This window comes from Ptychodera flava, chromosome 14, assembly GCF_041260155.1.
Source record: "Ptychodera flava strain L36383 chromosome 14, AS_Pfla_20210202, whole genome shotgun sequence".
In the NCBI taxonomy this organism is placed as follows: domain Eukaryota; kingdom Metazoa; phylum Hemichordata; class Enteropneusta; family Ptychoderidae; genus Ptychodera; species Ptychodera flava.
Window position 1 is genome coordinate 9,594,191 of NC_091941.1, and position 23,725 is coordinate 9,617,915.

A 23,725-nucleotide genomic window follows, 5' to 3' on the forward strand; every position below is an offset into this window, starting at 1 on the left:
TAGCATATCCAACTCTGAATGACCACCTTTGTCAAAAAATGTTTGGACTCACAGCTTGAAATGAATCTACTCTCACTGAGTTTACATATCTGCAACAGATATTAAATATGTAGATGTGTCATGATTTTTGAGAGAAATATGATATATATGATATTGAATAATATTACCGTTATCTTTTCCTAAATTCACCACTCAGCACACCACCCACACTTAAAAGTAATTCTACACCCACACTCTACAGAAAGGCCACCTCCGTATAGTGGTCTTCATTTGATTTACCTTAAGGTAGTATACACCTCAAAAGTAAAAAACTTAAATTTTGCTCAAATTTTCCTAAATGGAATCTTTCAACCATTCTCTTTCAAAATCAAGAATAAAAATCAGGGGGTCATCACGCAAATTTTGGTACAAGAGAAACAAATAACCCACGATTTACTGATATTTAATATTCAAAATGGCTGCCATCCCTGTGTTAACTCAATGGAGAAAAATTAAAATTTTCGAATTTCCAAAAAACTAAGCTGACAATAAGTTTCCTTATGCCAAAAGCTTCAAAATGAACACCCACAAATGGTGTATCAGAAAAGAATTGTAAACGTTTGAGCGTCCAAATATCTGTCCCTGAGGCGCGTTCTACCTTAAAGGGGCTGCCTTGTTTGCAGCTTCATCTCTAACCAAAATAATTACACTCTGTATATAACTTTCAAAGGAGAATAAAGGACTAACACCACATAAATAGTCAATATAAACAAGCACTACGGCGAGAAGGAGGGATTGAGGACTGCTCCTATAATAGATATCCATACTGTCATTGTGCCTTGGAAAGTATTACCTGACTGTGTACAAGTTGGCATTGGTATTATTTTCACAATGTACACTATCAAATGTAGTGATAAGAATACAGTTGGAATTTGTATGTCATATCCAGGTGTGTCACTTCTCACTGCACAGCAAGCAGATGTACAATGGGTAGGTTACATTCCATGCAGTATGTACATATATCCATATGGCAAGTTATCAAATGCATAATGCAGCTGGCTGAAAGGACGTTGTAGTGTGGTTGTGACTACATGTAGATATGCTGACCCATAAACTGAATAGTTTCAGAAACTATAGTTGTTTGTATTTTACAGTATGTTACATGTATTTGCCTGTCAACCTTGAAACGTATGTGTACGTATACACATGCACCCATACGTCAAATAACACAGAAATTGAAACCTGCTATTCAAACAGAAAGATGTTTGACAAAAACTGACAAAATTTCAAAATGGTAGAATATACGGGGAAAGATGTGACATTTTTCTTACCCAGTTACAGAGAATACGTCTATTTTGTACAAATGCAGTGTCAGGCAGGTCTGTGTCCAGCAACAAAACTGCACACTCATCAGAGTCCGACATCAAAACTGAATTTCACCAAAAGTTGATCCACCTTTTTTTTTACCCAATAAAGGTAGATACTGAAACATGCCGTGTAGTCTAGAGGCAGAAAAATTCATGTGAACAGACACACACAAATCTGTTGAACCTGGTATATAGTATCCACATAGTTACACCATAAATGTTGATAGTATGGTGATGACGTGCAAAGAATTGTCTACACCACATACGCTGTACAGGGTGAATGGACTGAGGAAACCTAGCTACTGGAAACCATATGCTACACGGCTATCTTATGATGGCTTACCTGATAAAAATCAAGCTATCAATTACAGGAGATACAAATTTGAATATGAACACCTGATGAGTGGCAGGTTTACATGTATATGAATGTAGCAACACCAGGTACGGAAGTAATGAAATCTGATCAAAAAGGAGGCAATTGTGGTATACCATATTTCAATTCTATCAATAACTATCATGACAGACGCAATTCTCATGTACATTGCCCAATTTATAATGTACACTTGAGAGCCTCTGTTGGTAGTTATCTGCATGGTAGCTGATATGACAATTTTTGTTTTGCATGGCATTATTTGTCAAATATAGCGTCAATTCAGATATTGATAGCTGTATACAAATTGGCGATACATCCAGATACAAGTTTTGATAAATCTTATCATGACAGATTTTTGTGTTTTTGCTACCCTGTCCAAAACCAATACAGTAACCATGACTACAGGGTAGAACCATTGAATCATTTTAATATCACAATTGAATCCAATACTTTGATAGGACATGTACCACTTTTTGAGTCAAGTGAGTTAAGGCTGTAGCAAGTATGATGCATGTACCGGTAGTCATGGACACACACACATGGATGTTTTATACATCAACAATGTTTTTATTACAAACATTCATTAAACAGTCAGCAGTAATGTCAATGTTGCCATCCTCAATATTCAATCATTTTATACCACACAGTCTAGATAGTGAATTGACAACACTCTGACACCAATGTAGAAAATTTTTGTGACAGCAAGAAAGATAATGGTAGCAGCCGGAGGAAGCGACTACAAGACGGCTTTGGGGAAGGTCTCCCTCTCATGGCTTGAGTGAAATTTCTTTTGTCTTATCCATTGGAAAATTTGATACAATATTCTCCCCAGGCTGTTTAACAGGATTGGTCCCCATCCCTTTTTTTCTCCCGGTCCCATATTTTTCCTGCTGATCCTGTTACATAGATGCTGATACTCTTTTGATGTGGCCAAGACCTATTGTTTTACAGAAGAAATTTTGTCATTTTTATTGGAGTGAGCTTATCAAGTGTGAAACAGTTCTCATGTACCTGAAAATAAGGGCGGTAACACAGGGAGCCCGATGATTAAAGAGTTCACAATTGCCAAAAATGTATGAAATGGTTGGACAGTGCTCCTCAATGCTTTGGGTATTTTACACAATGGGGCCGGAGTATCAGGTGCAATGAACATGGTGTTGCACTTGTCTTTGCTGAGAAGAATCAAAGGGACGGCCATTGTGCTAATGGACAATGGCCTGTTCTGGTCAATTTATTATTTCAATTCCACAACGCTGAAGCCTTGGCTGTCACACAAGTCCGGAGTCACTGCCCGCTAGTGTGAACTGATTTTAGCATGGACAAAAAGTGAGTGGTTGAATGATGTGTGAAATAATTAATAAAAGGAGGATCAAACTTCACTTCTAAAAGCGTGAAGTGTATTCAGCTGTTGATCGTTCACACAATGGTCACTTTATACAAAGGACACTCTTTGTACGTGATGATAGGCTAGGTGTTGCATCTTTGCCAAGCGGGCACTCAGTCAAAGCATAGATGCCATTTTCGCCAATGTCTGGCAATATTAAGGATCCAATGGTCAGGAAAAGTGGTTACAACCAGAAATGGCTGCAAGTGTATGATTGGTTGAAACAAACATCGGATGGAAAAGGTACGGTATTGTTTAAGTACATCATTACATACTCATTCAAATTCTTCCAGTTCTCTCTTGGGTCACATTCCAAACCTACAGCTTTTCTTTGACCCTCTGTTGCCATATGTTTATTGATAGTCGGCTTAGTAATACCTGTACACAGTACTTGAGTCCAACAACAGAGTTGTTAGGGGACTAATTACTGTATTTACTACAAAGTCAATTGGCAGAGCATGCCTGCTCTATGGAGAAAAATGACATTTTAGATTTTAACAAAAGCCAGTGAAAACTTTATTTTTGGTCTGTAACTTTTGGGGGTTCATTTTGAAGCTCATGTCATAGATATATTGTAAAAGTTGTAGATTTTGAATATCTGTCCCTGAAGTGCATTCCACTTTAATTTGGTGGGTTTTATCTATCAGCAAAAAATAAAGAAATTATATCCCACTGAATCACATTTGTTTTGCTGACCACCATGGTTGATATCTTGGCAACTGCCTGTAAAGATATGATAACCTAAAGTGTCTCTATTACGGTAGAAATGGTTGCACCTGAACTCTGACCTTTGAACTGATTGATGAATGAGGTCAACATTTCAACCTCTCAACTGTTTTGGTTTCAGTTTCAAAACTTTATTTCCTTTGAATACTCAGGTTTAGAATAAGTTTCAATGTAATAAATACATAAACCTTGTCAGAGAGAAATTGCTTTTTAGAATAAACATTTTACTGAAACTGAGTGAATTATAATATTAAATAGATGTACATGTAACAAGTGTGTATCAATACATGTTGTGATATACATCATCCTCTCTTACATATCATTACAGTTTATTAATAAAATGAAACTTTCAAAACTGGTATGCCCATCAACACAACCTATTGTTTCTACAGAATTGTAAATCAGTAAAGCAAACAAAAAGGAATGATCTGTGAGCATGATGCCCTGTCATGTCAACCATAAATTGAGACAGCTCATAAAACAGCGCCCTCACACAACCTTTAACATCACAACATATATCAAGGACACCTTCCAAATCAAAATTTCTTCACTTACTAACTACACAAACTGTTATATAATACCTTTTCTGATTCAAGCTATTTGCAGCTATTCTAAACTAACACTGAAAATCTAATCATTTGACTCACAGGGTCTCAGTCAGGTATGATAAAAATGGTCGTATAATTTTTTATGTTATTATATTTTTTATATGTTAAGGAAAATTTCTGATAAACAACATAGTATTTTATGTCATCATAGTCTATTTACATAAATACCTAACTGCGCTGGAATCCTGAATGATGTTCAGAATTTGTGCCAAATTCATAATCGTAAATGGTTCAAATTTTGCTCGTCTCGCTTGTTCATTAGCTATTACGTAGCATACCTACTCTATACTTATGATCACTTTACACTCGTTTGTGAGTGAGATATGCCAAATTTGAATCCAAATCAACCAATGATATGCAAATCAAGTGTGTCAGGCAGTTCAAAACAGGTCTGAAATAGCCTGATTTCTGACATTGGCACATCATTTCTCAATGCCCAGGCTCCATATGTAGCACAGCCAAGGTCAGTTTGATGTCTTCTCATTTTTGTATTAAATGATTACAGTATTATGCATAGACAATTTAACATGTGTGCAAAACGAAGAGAACCTAAGGAACAATGAAGACATGATAAACGGCTACTAAATATCTACTATGTGACCTCTCCTAAGGTCATGGGGTCAAAAATTGCCAAAAAAGGTTACTAAATTGTACAATATGGTAAAGTTAAGTAACAAAGCAGCCATAAACAGACATGCACTGTTGAAAGATTTCAGTACAATACATGACATATAGCACTGGCTGCTACACAAGCACTATATGCATCAATATCAAATATATACCTGCCTGCAGAGGGAGTATTGATAACATACACTGTAGGTGTTTCTGGCATTTAAAACTGGTTCTCTATGTAGTTTGCACATCGAAAAAGGAGAAAGAAGATTTTGAAAAGTGAGTGACCAATGTCAAACTAAAAATATCATCTGAGAATAAACATTGTTGAGAAGCGGGATACGTAGCACAATTTCATGGCTATGACAGAGGAAGAGATTGAATCGGATGACCAAAAGCGGTAACACTTGTAAGATGAAATGAGAGCCAAATGTTCAGAAAATCCAGTTCTAAAAAAATTTTTTAATCATCTATATTTATTTAAACATTTAATAATGCTGATTTTCTTATTATTGAAAAGCTCCTTGTTTCAGCACGGTGTCCTCTGCCAGTTGAGGGGCAAGCATAAGCTTTTGACCAGTATTAGTATATTGTATAAGTAAAATATTTCAGTTTCTCATTTTCTTTTTCATCTCCAATTGAGCCAGGCGACACAAGAAGAAGTCCCGTGCTCTCTACGACTTCAAAAGTGAATACAATTCACAGACAGAATCATACCGGTCAGTTTCTTGAAACAGGAAGTACAAATATGACTCATTCGTTTCACTTTATTCGGGAAGTTACCCGTCTCAGAACACACCCTACTGCCAACATTCGAACAATTTTGTACATGGCTTTAGTATGTGCTACTAGAAATGAAACAAAATGACTTACTGTTCCTGATTCACGGTTTGCACTTCTTACTTCAACCTCTGGCCTCGCATTTGCAAGGTCACAATCGTCGGTGACTTCATTCCGTCCGTCGCGGTTGACATTTGCATTTCCACTGTATCGTACACTTGGAAGAGTCGGTTGATGTGTGGTGGCCGCTGCCATGAGGCGAGTGCGTTCCGTTACGTCGATTTCCTCGTCGCTAGAAATACTCATACAGTCAGGATGTATAGCACAAAAGTGCTACACACTCTAACTTTTAAAATAGTTCGGATATGAATCAGTTTTGCTGACGCTAGTTTCCGGCTTGGCTCCGAAGCATAATTACAACGGCATTGAAAACAATAGACTGCTCAGAATATGAACACCGCAGTGAACTGTAATCTTCACTATGGCAAATATTTCGACCAACTTGACCTACGGTAGTTTGTGTTCTGATGTAGCGTACTTACTGTTCTCTCGGGAAGCGAAGATTCCGAATAGAAAATGACCAAGGGCAGCGTGGATATGCGCTATGGGGAGTCAACAGTCAACATGGCGGAGCTGACACACCGACGAAGATGACGTCAGACCAATGGGCAATCCTGATCACGTGTCATTGACGGGATTCCCTTCCGTTTAACCAGAAGTTGCAAAAATACTTGTCATTCGATGGAACGACGCTTATCGCTTGAGAATTTTAGAGAAAATTCCAAATTTATCGGCAAGTAATGTGTTGCACATGGACAATATCCCAGGTGAAGGTCAAACACTTTTATGACTTTTAACAGAGCAATTTTTACATGCACCTTTTAATTTGTGTAAATTTTAATTGTAAGAATTCAACCTGTCTGTATTTGTATGGAATCTGGTTGCAAAAAGTTTAATAAATTACAATTACAATGTTGCTTAGCAATAATTTTAAAAAAATAAATAAACGGAACATGTATAATATATAATCATCTAACGAATCTAAAAGTAGGCTACCTCTGCGAAAGTAGGACTCAAAAATGTGTGATGTGCGGACGTACGATGTATAGGATCTAAGTCTTATTACATGCCTAAAATATCAACGTGCTGGTTATTATTAGCTTGTCTGCCATAGTCGGATTCTGGAAGTGTCAGACCTCACATGAATATATGTATACCTAATATTATGTATTACTAAATTTTGTTCTACATTTACAAGGTTTACACATAATACTAGCAGCCTATGAGACGTGCATTTTCGCCAGAGAATGACATAAACGTTTCGATAAAGGGTCAATCAATGCCAAGCCTTATTCTTTGCAATTCCATACATACGGAACGGCGTTGACAAATAATCTGGAGTTCGAAAGTCATAAGGCTGCGTTCACAAGAAACAGTGAGGGGGCTGGAGGAATTAGGGGGAATTCGAACAATGTGGGGGTAGTAGAGGGGGACATGAAAGTTTTGCTCTGCCTATAGGGGCACCTGAAAACTTTTTGGTTCCCTTTTTTACGATTCCAAGGTTTGATGGGTAATTCAATGAAAATTTAATAACATTTTAATGTCATCCAATTGTTGTAATGTTAGTAATAATTAAACAAGACCTACAACCATTTTGTCGCATTTCATTACTTTTGTCTCGAAAAAACCTAAAATGTATGAATTTTCGTTAAAAAACAAACAAGAAGGCCTAGTAGGCCTATCGGGACAGAATCTGCAAATGTTGATAATTTTTTTCAACATTTCTATGCAATACATCAAATACAGTTTCTTGCTGTCCTACAGCATGCTGAAACACACAATGTTCGGTTTTGTGACACAAGCCTGCTTATATAAATATTTGGCGATAATTGAATTAGAGTCCAGACTGAAAATCATTTGTCAATTACACAAATGCGGGGTACATATTCACAGGCTGTGTTGGCAAGCTGAATACTGGACAGTTCAACACGCTGTAGGGAGTAGAACAAGAACGCAGTTGTATAAACTGAACAAAATGGTTGTCAAAATTATTAAAGTTATAGAGCTACTGCCCTGCTGCTGCCTCCAAGCAGTGTCACTGTCGCTGCATACCGGAAGTGACAGAGATAGCTCTGACTATGAAGTAGGTGAAGAAGAGCTCGGGTCATGCGACGTTCATGACAGTGAAACATACTTGTACACAAGATCAAACCAGAAAGCTACACACATGGAAGACCAGGAGACTTGAAAATGTTATCGGGGAGTTTTGAATTCTGGCATATGAGAAAAAAGACGGGGGTCACCATGCTTGATTTTCTAAATTTTCACATATTTTCGTCGTAACATAACGCAAAAGCACAACTTTGTACAGTAAAGACTCTAATTTAAATGAAAAATGTGTGACTAAATGGATTTATTTTAATTTTACCATATTTACTATAATTACCAAAACTTCCAGTATTGTCAATTTTGTAAGACTTTGTAGCATCCAATGTAGCCAGGAATTCACAATTTGCATTACTCTCTCATGATCGTCATTTTGTGTGCTCTTCAGCAGGTGCCATTCACCTGGCCAGAGTTGGATTAACTCAAGCCGGCTTTGACTGATAAATCAAAAACTTCAACTGATGTGTTTAAAAATGAATCAATTTAAGAACTTGCTATATGGCCCTACAAACTGCTAATAAGAGGTAGTGTAGTCTGGGTCCCTGCCCCCTTTCTACCGTTGGCTGCGCTACACTCGAGGTAGTGTTGAACATCTGCGAGCAGAACTGCCCATTTCATGTTTTTTTTCTTCTTTGCGTGCACCCCTGATAAATATGCGGCTATATTATAATTTTTGGGGGGACTTTAAAATTTGTGATCATATAGACGGGGGGGGGGCCTTCAACATTTTTGAAGGTATAGCGGGTGGTCTGAAAAAAATATTTCAGTCGTAATTCCTCCGTCCCCCACACGTTATCCGTCCCCCACCCGTTATTTGTGAACGCAGCCTAAAGTTCAATTCTTGGCGGTGTGACATACACATGTATTTTGCCCGACAATGGTACAACATTCACATCCAACCAAAGTAATTTGGAAAAGGGGTCGTTGATGCTTGTTGCTTGCACTACCATAGGAAGGGTATATACACATGTACCGTGATTTTGAAAACCCCCACTTTTTCGCCTCATGTAGATTTTGACCCGGGAAATGTTGAAAAAATGACTTTAACACCCAATTTTACGGAAATTTTAGGAGTTTGTGCTGTCCTGGTTACGCAAAGGTACCCAAATTAATGGTGAATGCTCCCTCCCCGCGGGTGAGAGGTAGCATTATTCCTGACTTCAGAGAATTGCTTTCGACTGACATGCCCCGTTTATATCATGAAAGTGGGACTGTGACTCGAATACGTAACAGAAATTGCTGGCTTCTTTTGCGACAGCGTAGCAAACTAATCACGTGACACAACGTAATTTCTGTGTGATAACGACACTTTTTTTTATTAACGTTACAATGGTACATAACGTTTGATTTACATTGCGTATATTTGCAGTCTCCGATGTGAACAGACTTTGGAAGTAATAGCACTTCTACATTCGCACGTCATATACGTTATGTAACATTTCATTCCATGACTTGAAGAATGACAATATCATCGCGATCTGTGTTAAATCCCATGAGATGATATATTGACAAAACCACACTTAATGGCAACCTCTGGTTTTTCCAACAAATCTCAGATTTTAAAATGTTATTCTTGTATTTTTGATGATTAAGTTCGGGTAATATGGCTACAATTTAGTTGAATTCTTTCAACTACATCTGGCTCATTGTCATGACATAAACTTGCTTCTTACATTTAATATAAAGAAAACCAACGCATTTTGGTTTATTCGACTCTACAAATAAAAACATTAAAATCAAATCAAAGAACAGAAAATAGTGCACAGCTCGTTAAACACTGTATGAAGGCTGGTCGGCCGTCATGATTTTGTTCAAGGACATTCAGAACCATCTTCGTTGTATCCAGTTCTGTGACATTAGGGCACATTTCGTGTTTCTCGAGAAATACTGCATACAGTGATACTGAAATGCTGGATACACATGGCCATAATATAAATTTGCAATAACGCGTAACAAAGTGTGCGACATTAAAATCTACACCGTGCGTTATCAACAACAATGGGAACTTTTCAGATGGCAATGTTAGTAAGTAAATTTTGAGTTGAGAAGAATGTAAATGTGAAGTATTTTTGACAAATTAGACGCATGTCATGTGACATATACCGGACAAAGCTTGCAACGTTAAAAGAGCATTTCATTAAAGGGAGGCAGTCGTTGGAACTCTGCTAAAAAGTTGTCAAAGACCCCTACAACCGATGTAAACACTGTATCTAGAGTACGTTGGTGATTGATAAAAGTTAAAACATGTTTGTTAACAACGACTATCGTAAAATTTAAATGTTGTGGCTATGTTGACTTGATGCATGTAGACATCATGCATGAAATACATTTTTGTAAACAAGAAAGTCGCACACGCGCAGTTCAGACTACTGCCTCCCTTTAAACGTTGTTTAATTTGTGAATTAACAAGCGTTTTCCTCCACTGCTTGGTTTGCATAAATATATACGAGCAATGTTTCACTGATTGTCTTGGCGTTTTGATCTGAGTGATTAAGGGATAAGCTTTTTCCCTGAAAATATAATTATTGTAATCACAAAAAAAATCGTATCCAAAAGCCTTTTCACTTATCATCCATCACCGCGAAATTTTCGACTGCAGACAATTAACTGATCATCTGAATTTTTTTACAGTATCGACCAATCTTCCATTAAATATTTGAAATTCTCTTGTTAAAAATGGACGCCTTGGAAAAGTGACAACATTCTCGTTTTTTGTCCTGCCGTGCACCTTAGAGAATCATGAAATTTTAAATAAGAAATTCGAACTGTTCAAAGCAAACAGGATAAATAAAATATAGGTTCTTGAACTTCTATGTCGTTACCATACATCGATTGAACAACAAACGTAGGGTGAGTCATGATGTCTTCCATCCTACTCAAATTATCTCCAGTTCAAAGAACATCTGGACGTTTAATGTTTATGATGCAAGATATTTATGGCAGAAATGAACTTTTATAACGAAATACAATGTCAAGACAAATAACTTCAGCGGTACAGTCAAACCGTGATAAACCTTAAAATGAAGAAATAAAATCATTTTATGGAGTTAAAAATAATCTCTCAAGATAAACAAAGAGAAAAATATACCCGGCTATCATTCACAACAGCCTAAATTATTTACGTTAAGAAACACGGATGCTAAACGCTTGGTCTCTGCAGAGGCCATTCATGAACCCAGTTGGATATACTAGGATTCTCAGAGTCGATTGAAGTAGAGTTAGAACCGATGTTTCGCCGTCCCTTGCACTTGAATACAGTCAAACCAATGAGAACGAATACAAAGGCGGCACAAGCGATGGCTCCGACCACAGAGGCAATAAGAATGTTCCGCTGTTTTTCACTCAGTCTTTTAGGGGAACCTACAAAAGAAAAAAGGAGAATATTTTGATCTGTGAAAATCTGTTCCACAGTAATGGCCTTTGATTATGCACAATTACATGTTGATAATACACAGGTTGATTAATAGGACTAGAAAGCAGCATTTCATTGAAAGAAAAAAAGCGTGAAACATTTCCTTTTGTACCAGTAAAGTCCATGATAGCAATAACGTATTTTACATCAAAATAACCGCACCCTCTTCGGATTGTGGAATAACTACACATTTTTGACTGGGATGAGAGAGGTCCTAAAATTGCCATGGATGAACAAAATTAATCAAGTCGAACTCTCCATCCACTAAATGTTGGTTTTTGGGAGTTTAAACAATCGAAAGTGTTTTGGAAAACAAACATTTCAAAGCAAAGTCAGTCTGTACAGTGATTCCATACACACATATACACGGTCTCCATGGTGTGACCGACCGCGGTGGCATGTAGGTTGTGCAGATTTTCGCGCGTTTACACGTTGTTTGTCAATGCCATGCGCTAAGAATACCGATTGAACACAATATCGATTCTTAAAATTCACATTGATACTGATATCTGCGAACTATGGAACAATAACTGTAAATTTTGATGATATCGAGTCACATTTGCTCTTGACAGCAAGTATGTTTTCTGCTTCTCCCCAAAGTACGAATATCTCTGAGAACGCAATGCATCATCAAGCATTATGTGATGTTAATGTTCACGATGCGATCTAGTCTGGAATACACTAAAATACGGTTATCAGCATTGAATACAACAGTAGGCATTTGAAAAAAAGTATAGCAGTAGACAGAGAAACTGATAAATTGTGTTTTAAAACAGAACAAACACTTTGGAGAATATATCAAAAGCTAGTGGAGTTTTTAAAAACGAACTGTAGTTCGATTACCTAGTTCAACCTCTCCCTCCCTGATGGTCACCATAATATTAGTTCCTTCTGTTGGTGGCGCTGTTGCTGTGAATCTTGGCTCAGCAGGTGACTGATCAAGTATGTTAGTTGACGCTACAGTTGCATCGTCACTTTCACCAGATCCGTCCATCGTTGAACCCACATCGTCAATCTCTCCAAAACTCTCATCTTCATTCTCGAAGATCGACCTTGTAAAATTGCTTTTGTCGGATTTTCCGTCAAGATTTTCCTTCGGAGGCTCAGTTGCACCTGTTGTGTCTATCTCCTCCCCAAAAAATATTCTGCTCATGTTTCGTTTCCCATCTCCCCTGTCCGATTTTACCGGTCCATCCATTTCTTCCAAGTACGGTATTTTGTCAACGGTACTGTAGGCAGCCTCAAAGCCGTATCCATATCCGTATTTTGTCACAAATACCAATTTTAATCGATTTGACAGCGTGTGAATGGGTGGTGGTGTACGATTACCACACAAGCGTTTAGTTGGTATACCATCAGAAATTATTGCAAGGTGGTCGTAGAATTTATTGCATTTCCCATGCATTGGTAGGTTGTCAATGTCCATTACTCTGATTTCCAACCATATTGATTTATCAGCCGGAACCTTTATATTCCATATACAGTGCTCGTTCTGGGGGTAAGGGTCGGGGAAATTCCTGGATTGGATTATTCCGCTGGTTTTTGTGATGTTGAAAACGCAAGGCAGCTTTGCTTTCTCAGTTGAATGCGCAACGATCTCTTGCGGAGTTGTCGTTAAGTGATGATGCTCCTTTCTCTGTGTCCTGAGACCGCTTGTCTGCAGTAACCGTTCAGACGGAGTGCCCCCTGCTGTTATTTCACTATACCTTGCTTGAAACCCTGTTCCGATACCGTGTCTGCTGACAAATGTCATTCGAAGTTCATTACTGTCTGAAGTTACCTGGGTTTGGAAATCACCGCCGCAGATCAGCAGGCCCCCAGTTCCGTTTACTTTAATTTCAATATGGTCGTAATTTTTGTCGCACGCTCCGTTGAGTATGTGATAATCAATATCCAAGTGAAGAAATGTCAACTTAATTTTATTTTCAGGATCCACTTCAATGTTCCATGTGCACTGACTGTCTTGGGGATAGTAATTCGGGAAATTTGGAGACTCTATAATACCAATTGGTCCCTTCAAGTAACTCAAACAATCGGTTTTTTGAGAGGTCAACGTTGTTGGAGTCGGCAAGGTAGGCACAGGCAATGTTCTTGCTTTGGTCCCAAAGTCTAGTTCTAAAGGTTTTGTCATCGTTTGAGGTCTAATCGTTGATGGCTTCCGAACTTCAAAGAGCGTTTCATCTAATGTCAAAGTGGTGAAAATTCCAAGAAAACCGGTACCGAGCCCATACTTGGTGACGAATTCCAATGTCATTGTGTTTGTCCTGGAATACAGTGGTTGAGGAATTCCGCTTCCACATAGAATATGAGTGTTTTCTTCTCCAGTAGCTATTTTCAGATGATCATATACGTCGGCACACTTACCATTAATGGGAATGCTATCGATATCGACTGACAACAAGGTAAAGACAATAATTCTACCTTCAGGCGCAAGTATAGTCCAGTAGCAGCGCATCATCTCAGGGTAATGATCGGGGAAATTAGGAGAGGTGACTATGCCATGGTCACTGGTGATGAATCCTCCACAGCTTTCCTTTGTCGGAGTAGAGCTTTCTGTCCGTTTACTTGTGGCATATTCATGGGTTATGTTTGCACGCGATGTCGTGTCCTCTCGTGCAGCAGGTAAGCTTACAACTGTTGAGAGAGCATAGTACACGAGTTGAAAGCCAGCCCCAAACCCAGATTTCGAGACAAATTCTAAGTCCACCTTGTTTGATGTCATCTCCATGTCATCAGGCATATCTCTACCGCATAAAATAACACTTTGATCTCGCGTTGAAATTTTCAAATGATCGTAGAGATCATCACAGCTGTCACTGTCAGTTCCGTTATCGATGTCCAGAACCAAGAACTTGAAAAATATAGACCGTATCTCGGGAACTTCGATTGTCCAGTGGCAAGTGGTAAATTGTGGATATGGTCTGGGAAATTTCGGTGACTCAATCAATCCTGTCGGCGTTGTCAAAGTAAAGGAGCAACGGTCAGGTGATGGTGTTCTTGGTGTTGTTATCTGTTGGTCTGAAACGGCCTTACTCGTAGCAAGATCTGCTTGTCCTGGCAGACTTTTCTGGACCGGCGGTGCTTCCTTATCTATTTCTTGGTAGAATGCCTCAAAAGCAGTACCAATTCCATATTTACTGGTGAGTATCACGTCTACCCTATTTCCTTCAGTTTTGATGGTACGTGGAATCTTAGTGCCGCACAGTCTAAGGGAGTTCTTTGTTTTACCATCATGGCCATGCAGGATAACCTCTACATTATCATACATTTCATCACATTCACCATTTATGTTGTAGGAATCGATATGGAAATACAAGAACTGTAAACTGATAACTTTCCCAACTGCTACGCTGATATTCCACACACAAACCATATTGGGAGGCATTGCATTTGGAAAGTTCAGCGACTCTATTATTCCTCGGGATTCTGTTATGGCAAAATTGCAGGCTTTATCGGTTGGAAACTCCGTAGTCTCTAAAGTTTGTGAAGTGGATGCACTTGCTACATAAGCGTCTTCTGACTTCGCTGATGCCAGAACATTTGAAAAGTCAATTGGCAGCATTCTTTGTCGAGGATATATTGCTTTATAAGCGGCCTGAAATCCTGCTCCAACACCGTGTCTACCCTGGAACACTAGCTTCAATCTATTGGTGAGACCAGTTAACTGTGGAGGAATCACATCACCACAGTACAAAACCCTCTGTTCAAATTCAGTGGCAACATTTAGAACCACTTGAATGTTGTCGTACGATGCGCTGCAGTTAGTATTAATCGGTTTGGGAGCAAGATCAAAGTGCAGAAATTTGAAGGCTATTACTTTGTCTGGTGCAACTGTTACATCCCACACACAGAAACTGTCTGCTTGGTAACCCCTTGGAAAGCCCGGCGATTCTATGAAACCAGCAGCGGTGTCTATTATAAATAAGCAAATTGGTTTCGTCACATCTACACTTGGTGTCGTTGCCATAGCTTTACTAGTCAGTTCGTCGCCTGCAGTCTCCATGTCAGTGGTTTTATGGACCACCAGAGTTGATGGAGTTAAGTTGACAGGTTTACTTGTAGTTACCACGTCTGCTAGCTTGCTTCTTCTTTTGCCATTAACTGTAGTTTCATTGTAGATGCCTTTTTTAGTCGGTCTGGCCGTCTCCATGGTGTTTGTCGCCAGACCATGATATGGACTCAGTGTTTCAGATGGAACTGTTTTGTATAATGTTGATCCAAATCCAGTTGTTAGAAAGGCTGATTCATTTTGTGGGGGTACAGGAGACTGTTTTGGCAACCCGGTCGATTCCTCAACATGTTTCATTGCTCCAGTTTTATTCAGCGCGCTTACAGTTGATAATTCTAAAGTACCGGTTGTCACTTCTATTTCATCGGATATAGAGATGCCATTCGATGGCGTCAGGGCATCAGACTTCGCCATATCTCCATCGGCTGCCGTAAATGTAAACACTGATCCAACTCTGGCAGTGTGTACAACTGAAGGTGTAGAAGTCGATACTTGCAACTCGGTTTCGACATGGTATCCATAGGTCGGCTGATCCGTAACATTCAGATCTATCGATGGAAAAGAAGAATCATTGTATGAAAGGGACATCATGGATTGATTGTATGGTACTTTAGTGGGTAAACTAGAACGAGAAGCAGTGTCATGAACAGTTGGTTGCACATCCAGAGTCTGCTGGGTAATGCTTGATAAAGGTATTGTGGTATTCAATTCGTGTGCTGTGAAATGAGACAGCTTTCTGCTGGTTGAAGGGACCCTTGATCCGTGTGCTGTTTCAGTAAATGGTACGTCAGTCGTAGCTATTCCTATAGATTCTACATTGGTTAAAGCTACATGTCCATCTTTCCCTGACACATCACTTGTGGCAGACATTGGAGAATATATCATTGTTTTGGTTGCATATATGTCCAGTTCAACATCTCCTGCCTTACCGTACTCTGTAGCTGCACTCGTGCCTGATGGTGTTATTAAATTCTGAGATGTGGATGCATTCTTTGTCTTGTGAGTGTGTACTTGCTCGGTATAGCCATCAGGAATGGTTGGCCAAAATTCAAAACTAGTGGTGCGTTCATATTCTGTGCTGTATGAACTCTTTGACGGAAAAGACGAGGTGGGTGATTGTGCCGTTGATGTGACAGTACTTTCACGTGGCATTTGTACACTGTAGTTAACGTTTGACACTTTTTGAGTTGTGTCGTAATATGGACTCAGTGTTTCAGATGGCATTGTTTTGTATAATGTTGATCCAGATCCAGTTGTTAGAAAGCCTGTTCCATTTTGCTGGGGCACAGGAGACTGTTTCAGCAATCCGATCGATTCTTCAACATGTTTAATTGTTCCAGTTTTATTCAGCGCGTTTATGGTTGATAATTTTAAAGCACTGGTTGTCACTCCTATTTCATCGGATATAGAGATGCCATTCGATGATGTCAGGGCATCAGACTTCGCCACATCTCCATCGACTGCCATAGATGTAAACATTGATCCAACGCTGGCATTGTGTACAACTGAAGGTGTAAATGTTGATTCTTGGAACTCGGTTTCGACACTGTATCCATGAGTCGGCTGACCTGTAACATTGAGATCTATCGCTGGAAAAGAAGAATCATTGTATGAAGGAGGGGTGATGGATCGATTGTATGGTACTGTAATGGGTAAACTAGAACGAGAAGCAGTGTCATGACCAGTTGGTTGCACATCCAGAGTCTGCATGGTGGTATTCGATTTATGTTCTGTCAAAGGCGACACCTTTCTGGTGATTGTAAAAATCCTTGACCTGTTTGCTCTTTCAGTAAATGGTACGTCAGTCGTAGCTATTCCCATAGATTCTCCATCGGTCAACACTACATGTCCATCTTTCCCTGGTATATCACTTGTGACAGACATTGGAGAGTATATCTTTGTATCGGTTGCATATATGTCCAGTTTAACATCTCCTGCACTGCCGTACCCTGCAGCTGCACTTGTGCCTGGTGGTGTTATTAAATTCTGAGATGAAGATGCATTCTCTGTCTTGTGAGTGTGTACTTGCTCAGTATAGCCATCAGGAATGGTTGGCCATAATTCAAAACTAGTTGTGCGTTCATATTCTGTGCTGTATGAACTCTTTGACGGAAAAGACGAGGTGGGTGATAGTGCTGTTGATGTAACAGAACTTTCACGTGGCATTTGTACACTGTAGTTTGACACTTTTTGAGTTGTGTCGTAATATGGACCCAGTGTTTCAGATGGCATTGTTTTGTATAATGTTGATCCAGATCCAGTTGTCAGAAAGCCTGTTCCATTTTTTTCTGGCACAGGAGACTGTTTTGGTAATAAGATCGATTCTTCGACATGTTTAATTGTTCCAGTTTTATTCAGCGTATTTATAGCTGACAACTCTAAAGTACTTGTTGTCACTTTCATTTCATCGGATATAGAGGTGCCATTCGATGATGTCAGGGCATCAGACATCACCACATCTCCATCGACTGCCATAGTTGTAGACAGTGAAGCAATGCCGGTATTGTGTACAACTGAAGGTGTAGATGTCGGTAATCGCAACTCGGTTTCGACACGGTATGGACTCAGTGTTTTGGATGACTTTGTTTTGTCCAATGTTGACGTTTGTGGAATCTCTGAAGTTAAGAGGGTTGATCCCATTGGTGAAAACATTGAATCATTGACTGCATATCCAGTTGCAGAAAGTTCCAGTTTTTCAGAAGTTGAAGACCCTGCCATGGTAAGTGGTTTTTCAGTCGTTGACTCATTGTGTTTTATAGTCACAGGAATAGCCATTGGTGCTGACTCAGCAGTGTTTGAAGTGAAATTTACATCTTTTCCTTGGCTAACATTTCCAGCAGAAGTTGGAATATATTTATTCATCGCAGTTTCATTTGTTACAGATTCACTGTAGCTGGTCAATCTACTCAGTGTAGTTCGAATCAATAACTTCTCGGGTGTAGATGTTGTTGCTGTTGTTTGCGAGTCTTCATGCTTACTGGACGCAAAAACAGTTGACAATAATCTTATTCTAGAGGTAGTTCCAGATCTTGATTTTGACTGCATAGTAGGGGGAAAAGTCACATCGGGAGTATGTTTTGAAGATGTAGCACTGCTTTCAAAAGGTATTTGTACATAATGCGTCGAAATAATTGATTTTGTCTTATTTAATCCGCCGACCATTTCTAATTTCGAGGTTTTGTCCAGTGTTGAAAGCCCGGGTATCGCTGCAGTCACCGGAGCTGTTGTTTTTGATGAAGAGCTTGTGGCATTCTCGTTGAGTTCCTTTGAAATTGTTTCCTTTGTAGACGAAGATGGTATTTCAGTTATTGATTCCATTAACGCCTGAGTAAAAGGTATGCCAGTTGAAGCAAATGGAGCTGGTTCTCTAGTGGTCGGGAAAATCTGCATATCTCCCATTCGAGTGGTACTTACAGAGGCAGTCGGAAAATATTTCCTGGTTGTTGTAACATTCAAATCTGCTTCCCCATGCTCTACTTTATCGTAATCGGTTACCACATCAACTTCATTTATTGTAAATAGTTCGTATAATGTAGATGCATTAGTTTTTGCCACGGCATCCTCACCGACGTGAATGATATGATCAGCTTTTGATGCCGATCTGCTTACAATGGTCTCAAGTCCTGTGCCTAAAATTTCTGTTTTTGTTTGAGAATGAGCTACGTATGTGCTGATACTTTCATTTGAAGGGTGGACATCGTAGGTTGACAGGTCAGATTTTACTTCATTGACGAAAGGACTAACAGTATAATTGTTTTCAGGTAGTGTTGAAATCGACGGAATATCAGTGGCCGATGGAGTGGCTGTCGCAGTTTGCGATGAGCTTGGGACGTCATCTAAAACTTCTCCTATGGAAGAAGCCACTGACGTAGCAGTTGATATGTTTTCAGGGGATGACTCGCTAAGTGTTTCAATGAGAGGGATGTCATCCGTGACCTTTGTCCCAGATTCTACTACGGATGAAAATAAATGCCTATATTCACGGTCAGTGTCATTTGTTGTAGAGACTGGAAATGTTTTAATTGTTGTGGTTTCATCTACATCAAGGTCAGGGTATTCGGTCAACTTGATTATGTCAGTGGGTATTGACACAGCTGTTTCCTGAATTTCGACATAAGGGACATCAAAAATAGTTGACGACATTTTCCCTTTGCTTGCAGTGTCATATCCCGCATCTGATGACAAGGTTGTTGGAAACAACGAGTCTGGAGCATGTGATGTAGATATGTCTGAACTATAATCAGGCATTTTCACACTGAGTGTCATCTGCCTTTGCGATACATCATTGGTTGAACCGAATGTTTCAGGTTGTGATGATGTGGTTTGCATTGGTTCTTCTTGTACATCTCTAGTCAATGATGAAGGTTTACTTGTTGGCAATCTGGTCATTCTTACTTCTTCTCCTAATAAAGTCATTGATTCGTTCACGTTTTCAATAAAAGGAATGTCGATGGTAGTTGGTACAACAAAGTCTGTATGTGTTTGTGGGAAATGTACTTCAACTGTATCAGTAACGTTTGCAGCAGAGGACGAAATGTATTTGCTTGTTGTGGTCCTATTTGAGTCCAGTCTACTGCGAGTGGCCACTGCCATTTTTTCAGTTGATGTTGGTAAATTTTGTGTTGTTGTTTCAACAGTTCTTTCTTGTGTATCTGCATGCTCCCTGAACGCCGAAATAGTCGACCAAAATTCTGTCCTGGAGCTCATATCATAACCTGTATCGGATGATGCAGTCGCTGTATATGACAAGCTGGGAGTTGTGTCATTGTTTTCATGCAACACGCGTTCTGTTGAAGGCAACACCGTTACATATGTAGGCAGTGCTTGTGGCGTTGACCTGTCGCCTTCTTTAAATGAGGAAATATCAGTTGTATACATTAGCACAGACTCTGTACTCGTTGAAAATGACTTTTCTGTATCAGTATCATTTGCAGTGGAAATTGAAAAATATTTCTTTGTGGTGGGTTCAATAGTTTTCTCTTTCTTCTCTGTTTCCCGTTGACTTAGTTCAGATGGTGTCCACGACTTTTGAGTTTCTGTTGCTGTAACCATATCTTTGGTTTCTTGAGAAGTGTGTCTAGATAGATAATTTGCGAAGTCCACCGCATTTGTATTCTTTGATGGTATAATTGATGTACTTGCTGCTACTATCCTTGATGTACCATTAGCGCGAAGGGAAGTTGCGTTGCGATATGAATCCATTTTCTCAAAATCAGTGGTCATTGGTTCTCGAGTTCTGTCATAAAAGTTATCCGAAATATCTAGGGACTGTTTAACAGTCTGTGTTGGTTGTAATGTTGTTGAAACTTCAAGGTCCCTGGTATTGATAATGGTCGGTTCTTGAGTAGTGTCCTGCTTGCTGCTTAAACTTTGTGATGGTGATGAGATTGAAGTAACCTGTGTTAACTCAGAAATGACATTCTCGACGTCATTGGTTGTGGCTTGTAAAGGCGACACTGAAGTTAGGAAAACTGGCATATCAGAGGAAACAAATACGTTTGTAGTAATCAATAAAGCCATTGGCAGACTTGCATTTATTGGTGACATAGCCTGTTTGGAGGGGAAATCGGACTCTTTTCCTAAATTGCCACTCAAAGTGGTTTTTTTAGTCGTACTAAGAGTTTTCAGTACAGACTTCGTTGCACCCTCACCTGACTGAAACACCAATTCAGACGATTTTGACATCTGTTCCGTAGTTTCTTGTGTTCTGTGAGGTATTTGTCGATGTCTTGTAGTGTAATTTGCTGAGGTTATTACACTGCTAAGAGTGGAATGAATAGGAGATATGTCAATTACATCGTGTTCTGATTTATTGAATCGTCTAGTAAGGTTATCTGTCTCAGTTCCTCTTGATGAGCCTGTTTTTATAGAATGTGCCAAACTATGGTGTGGAAGACTTTCGTTTTGCGTTGTGATTTTCGTATGACCAATGGTTTCATTTTCTACCACTCCTTCCGGTGTTGACATTTGATTGAACTCTTCAAAGGCTAGCGTTATTTGTTCTGGACTGGTACTGTACAGAGCGGCATTGTCATTAGCTGTAGACATTTTGAGGTTTGCATCTCTGTATAAAGAAATTGTCTGAGGTATGCTCGTTGTTGGCAATATTGTAGTGAACTCTTCAAAGTTTGATGGTGTAAACACTTCAGATTTCAATAAATGTTGATCATTTGAACTCTTTAATCGTTCGGTGGTAAGAAGTTCCTTTGACCTTCCCAATGGTTCTGTACGGACTGATGTGACACTTTGAACTTCTGCCAATGACTTTGTCAAGCTTCTTGAAGTCTCTGGTTTTATTATATAATTAACAAACTTTGAGCCGGCTGCTGTAGTAGGTACTGTACTACCTATAAGTGTCTCAAAGGGAGATGATACCTTCAGGCTTTTACTGGCAACTTCAGTTGTTGAGTCAGTGGTTGTCCATAACTTTTGTGTTCCATTATGTACATTAGCTTTATTTTCCGTGGTGTACTTAACAGGTACTGTATAATGCTCAGTTGATGAAGGTTCACCTCCCAAAATCCTGTAGGATAGGTGGAATCCTCCGAACCTGGTGTTGCTGAAACTTGCAAAGTAAATTGTGACTTCGTTAGAGTGAAGCAAATATTCAGAAGGTAGTTCGTTTCCACAAACATAATGTGAACCTACAGGAAACCCTTTCCAGTAACTTTTGATGTGAATAAAAGCTCGCCGACGACTGCATAGAGTCCCGATTATTGGAGGAGGCAAATCAAGATGGTCAAACTCTATATTGATTTGACAATTTTCACAGCCTTGAATTTTCCATTCACAGGACACAGAATCTGGATACAGCAAAGGAAAGTTTGGAGATGATATTGTTCCAGATGGTTTTGTAAGTATATATTCATCTTCACACAATGAATGGGGGGAAGTTGTCTTCTGTATGACTGTGGTTGAGGGAGTTGTAATAGACGTCTGTGACATGTTGAAAGTGGGTAGTTGGACAATTTCACTTGTTTCAGCTTTTGGTGTTTCATGTTGTGAATCCGTGGCCGGAGACTGTGTGGTGTTCATAATTACATATTTAGACAAGGTATGTGGATCATTTTGGGGTTCAACTGTAGTGTTTGTGTACGTTGGCACTTTTTGCATATTAGTCCGATTGTAGAGTTGAGTTTTCGTTGTGTACCTTTTGGTTTTTAGATATTGTTGAGTTGATGATGGTTCATCTCCTAAAATTCTGTAGGATAGCTGGAATCCAGTAAATCTACTGTTGCTGAAACTCGAAAAGACAATGGACACTTCATTTGAATGAAACATAAATTCAGAAGGAAGTTCACTCCCACAAACATAGTACGAACCAACAGGAAAACCATTCCAGTAACCTTTGATGTGAATAAAAGCTCGCCGACGACTGCATAGAGTCCCAATTATTGGAGGAGGCAAATCAAGATGGTCAAACTCTATATTGATTTGACAATTTTCACAGCCTTGAATTTTCCATTCACAGGACACAGAATCTGGATACAGAAAAGGGTAATTTGGAGATGATATAGTTCCTGATCGTTTGGTAAGTACCATTTCATCTTTACACAATGAATGGGGCAAAGTTGTCTCCTCAAAGGGTACATGAGACATTAGTGCAGGACTTGTGTGTGCAATTGTAGAAAATGACTGTTTGCTAGTTTTGTTCATTTCTGGCAGTGATGTCGTCTGCTGTGTATCAGTGAAAAGCTTCTGGATCTTTGTCATAATTGACACTTCCGTCGAGGTATTGGACACATTAATGGCTTCAATAGTGGAGTATTGGGACGTCGGGAATTTTGGTACTTCAGTTTGTACATGGGATTGAGTTTTTGTGGTGTATTTAGGTGGTCCTGGATCCTTCTGAGTTGATGATGGTTCACCTCCTAATATTCTGTAGGATAGTTGGAATCCAGTAAATCTGCTGTCGCTGAAACTTGTAAAGACAATTGAGACTTCATTCGAGTGAAGCATGTATTCAGAAGGTAGATTATTTCCGCAAACATAATGTGAACCTACAGGAAACCCTTTCCAGTAACTTTTTATGTGAATAAAAGCTCGCCGACGACTGCATAGAGTCCCGATTATTGGAGGAGGCAAATCAAGATGGTCAAACTCTATATTGATTTGACAATTTTCACAGCCTTGAATTTTCCATTCACAGGACACAGAATCTGGATACAGAAAAGGGTAATTTGGAGATGATATAGTTCCTGATCTTTTGGTGAGTACCATTTCGTCTTTACACAATGAATGGGGCAAAGCTGTCTCCCCGGTGATTACATACGACATTTGCTCAGAAGTTTTGTTTGCAACTGTAGAAA

General features: G+C 39.2%; 2 protein-coding genes and 1 long non-coding RNA gene across 7 annotated transcripts in view; 1 reads left to right on the forward strand and 2 right to left on the reverse strand.

Annotated features, from left to right (window-relative positions):
* The window catches only part of LOC139149260 (presenilin-1-like), a 20,127-nt gene extending 13,637 nt beyond the window's left edge, over positions 1-6,490 (reverse strand). For 2 of the 5 annotated variants that reach the window (XM_070720898.1, XM_070720897.1), the window contains exon 1: positions 5,923-6,484. In XM_070720898.1, the coding sequence (XP_070576999.1) occupies positions 5,923-6,135 (213 nt within the window). In that variant the 5' untranslated portion in view covers positions 6,136-6,484. Of the gene's footprint in view, positions 1-1,310; positions 1,643-5,922 lie in introns of those variants that run through there. The other 3 variants (XM_070720899.1, XM_070720901.1, XM_070720900.1) reach the window with 3 other exon arrangements.
* Positions 3,078-22,948, forward strand: LOC139149261 (uncharacterized). Its single transcript, XR_011556093.1, has 3 exons — positions 3,078-3,346; positions 22,210-22,269; positions 22,888-22,948. It is a non-coding gene; the product is annotated as an uncharacterized lncRNA (long non-coding RNA).
* Positions 9,367-16,293, reverse strand: LOC139149258 (CUB and sushi domain-containing protein 1-like). The gene is made up of 2 exons (XM_070720895.1): positions 12,251-16,293; positions 9,367-11,355 (listed from the first exon to the last, which is right to left on the reverse strand). The coding sequence occupies exons 1-2, from the start codon at positions 16,284-16,286 to the stop codon at positions 11,135-11,137; spliced, it is 4,257 nt and encodes a 1,418-aa protein (XP_070576996.1). The 5' UTR covers positions 16,287-16,293; the 3' UTR covers positions 9,367-11,134.
* Positions 22,949-23,725: the final 777 nt, after the last annotated feature.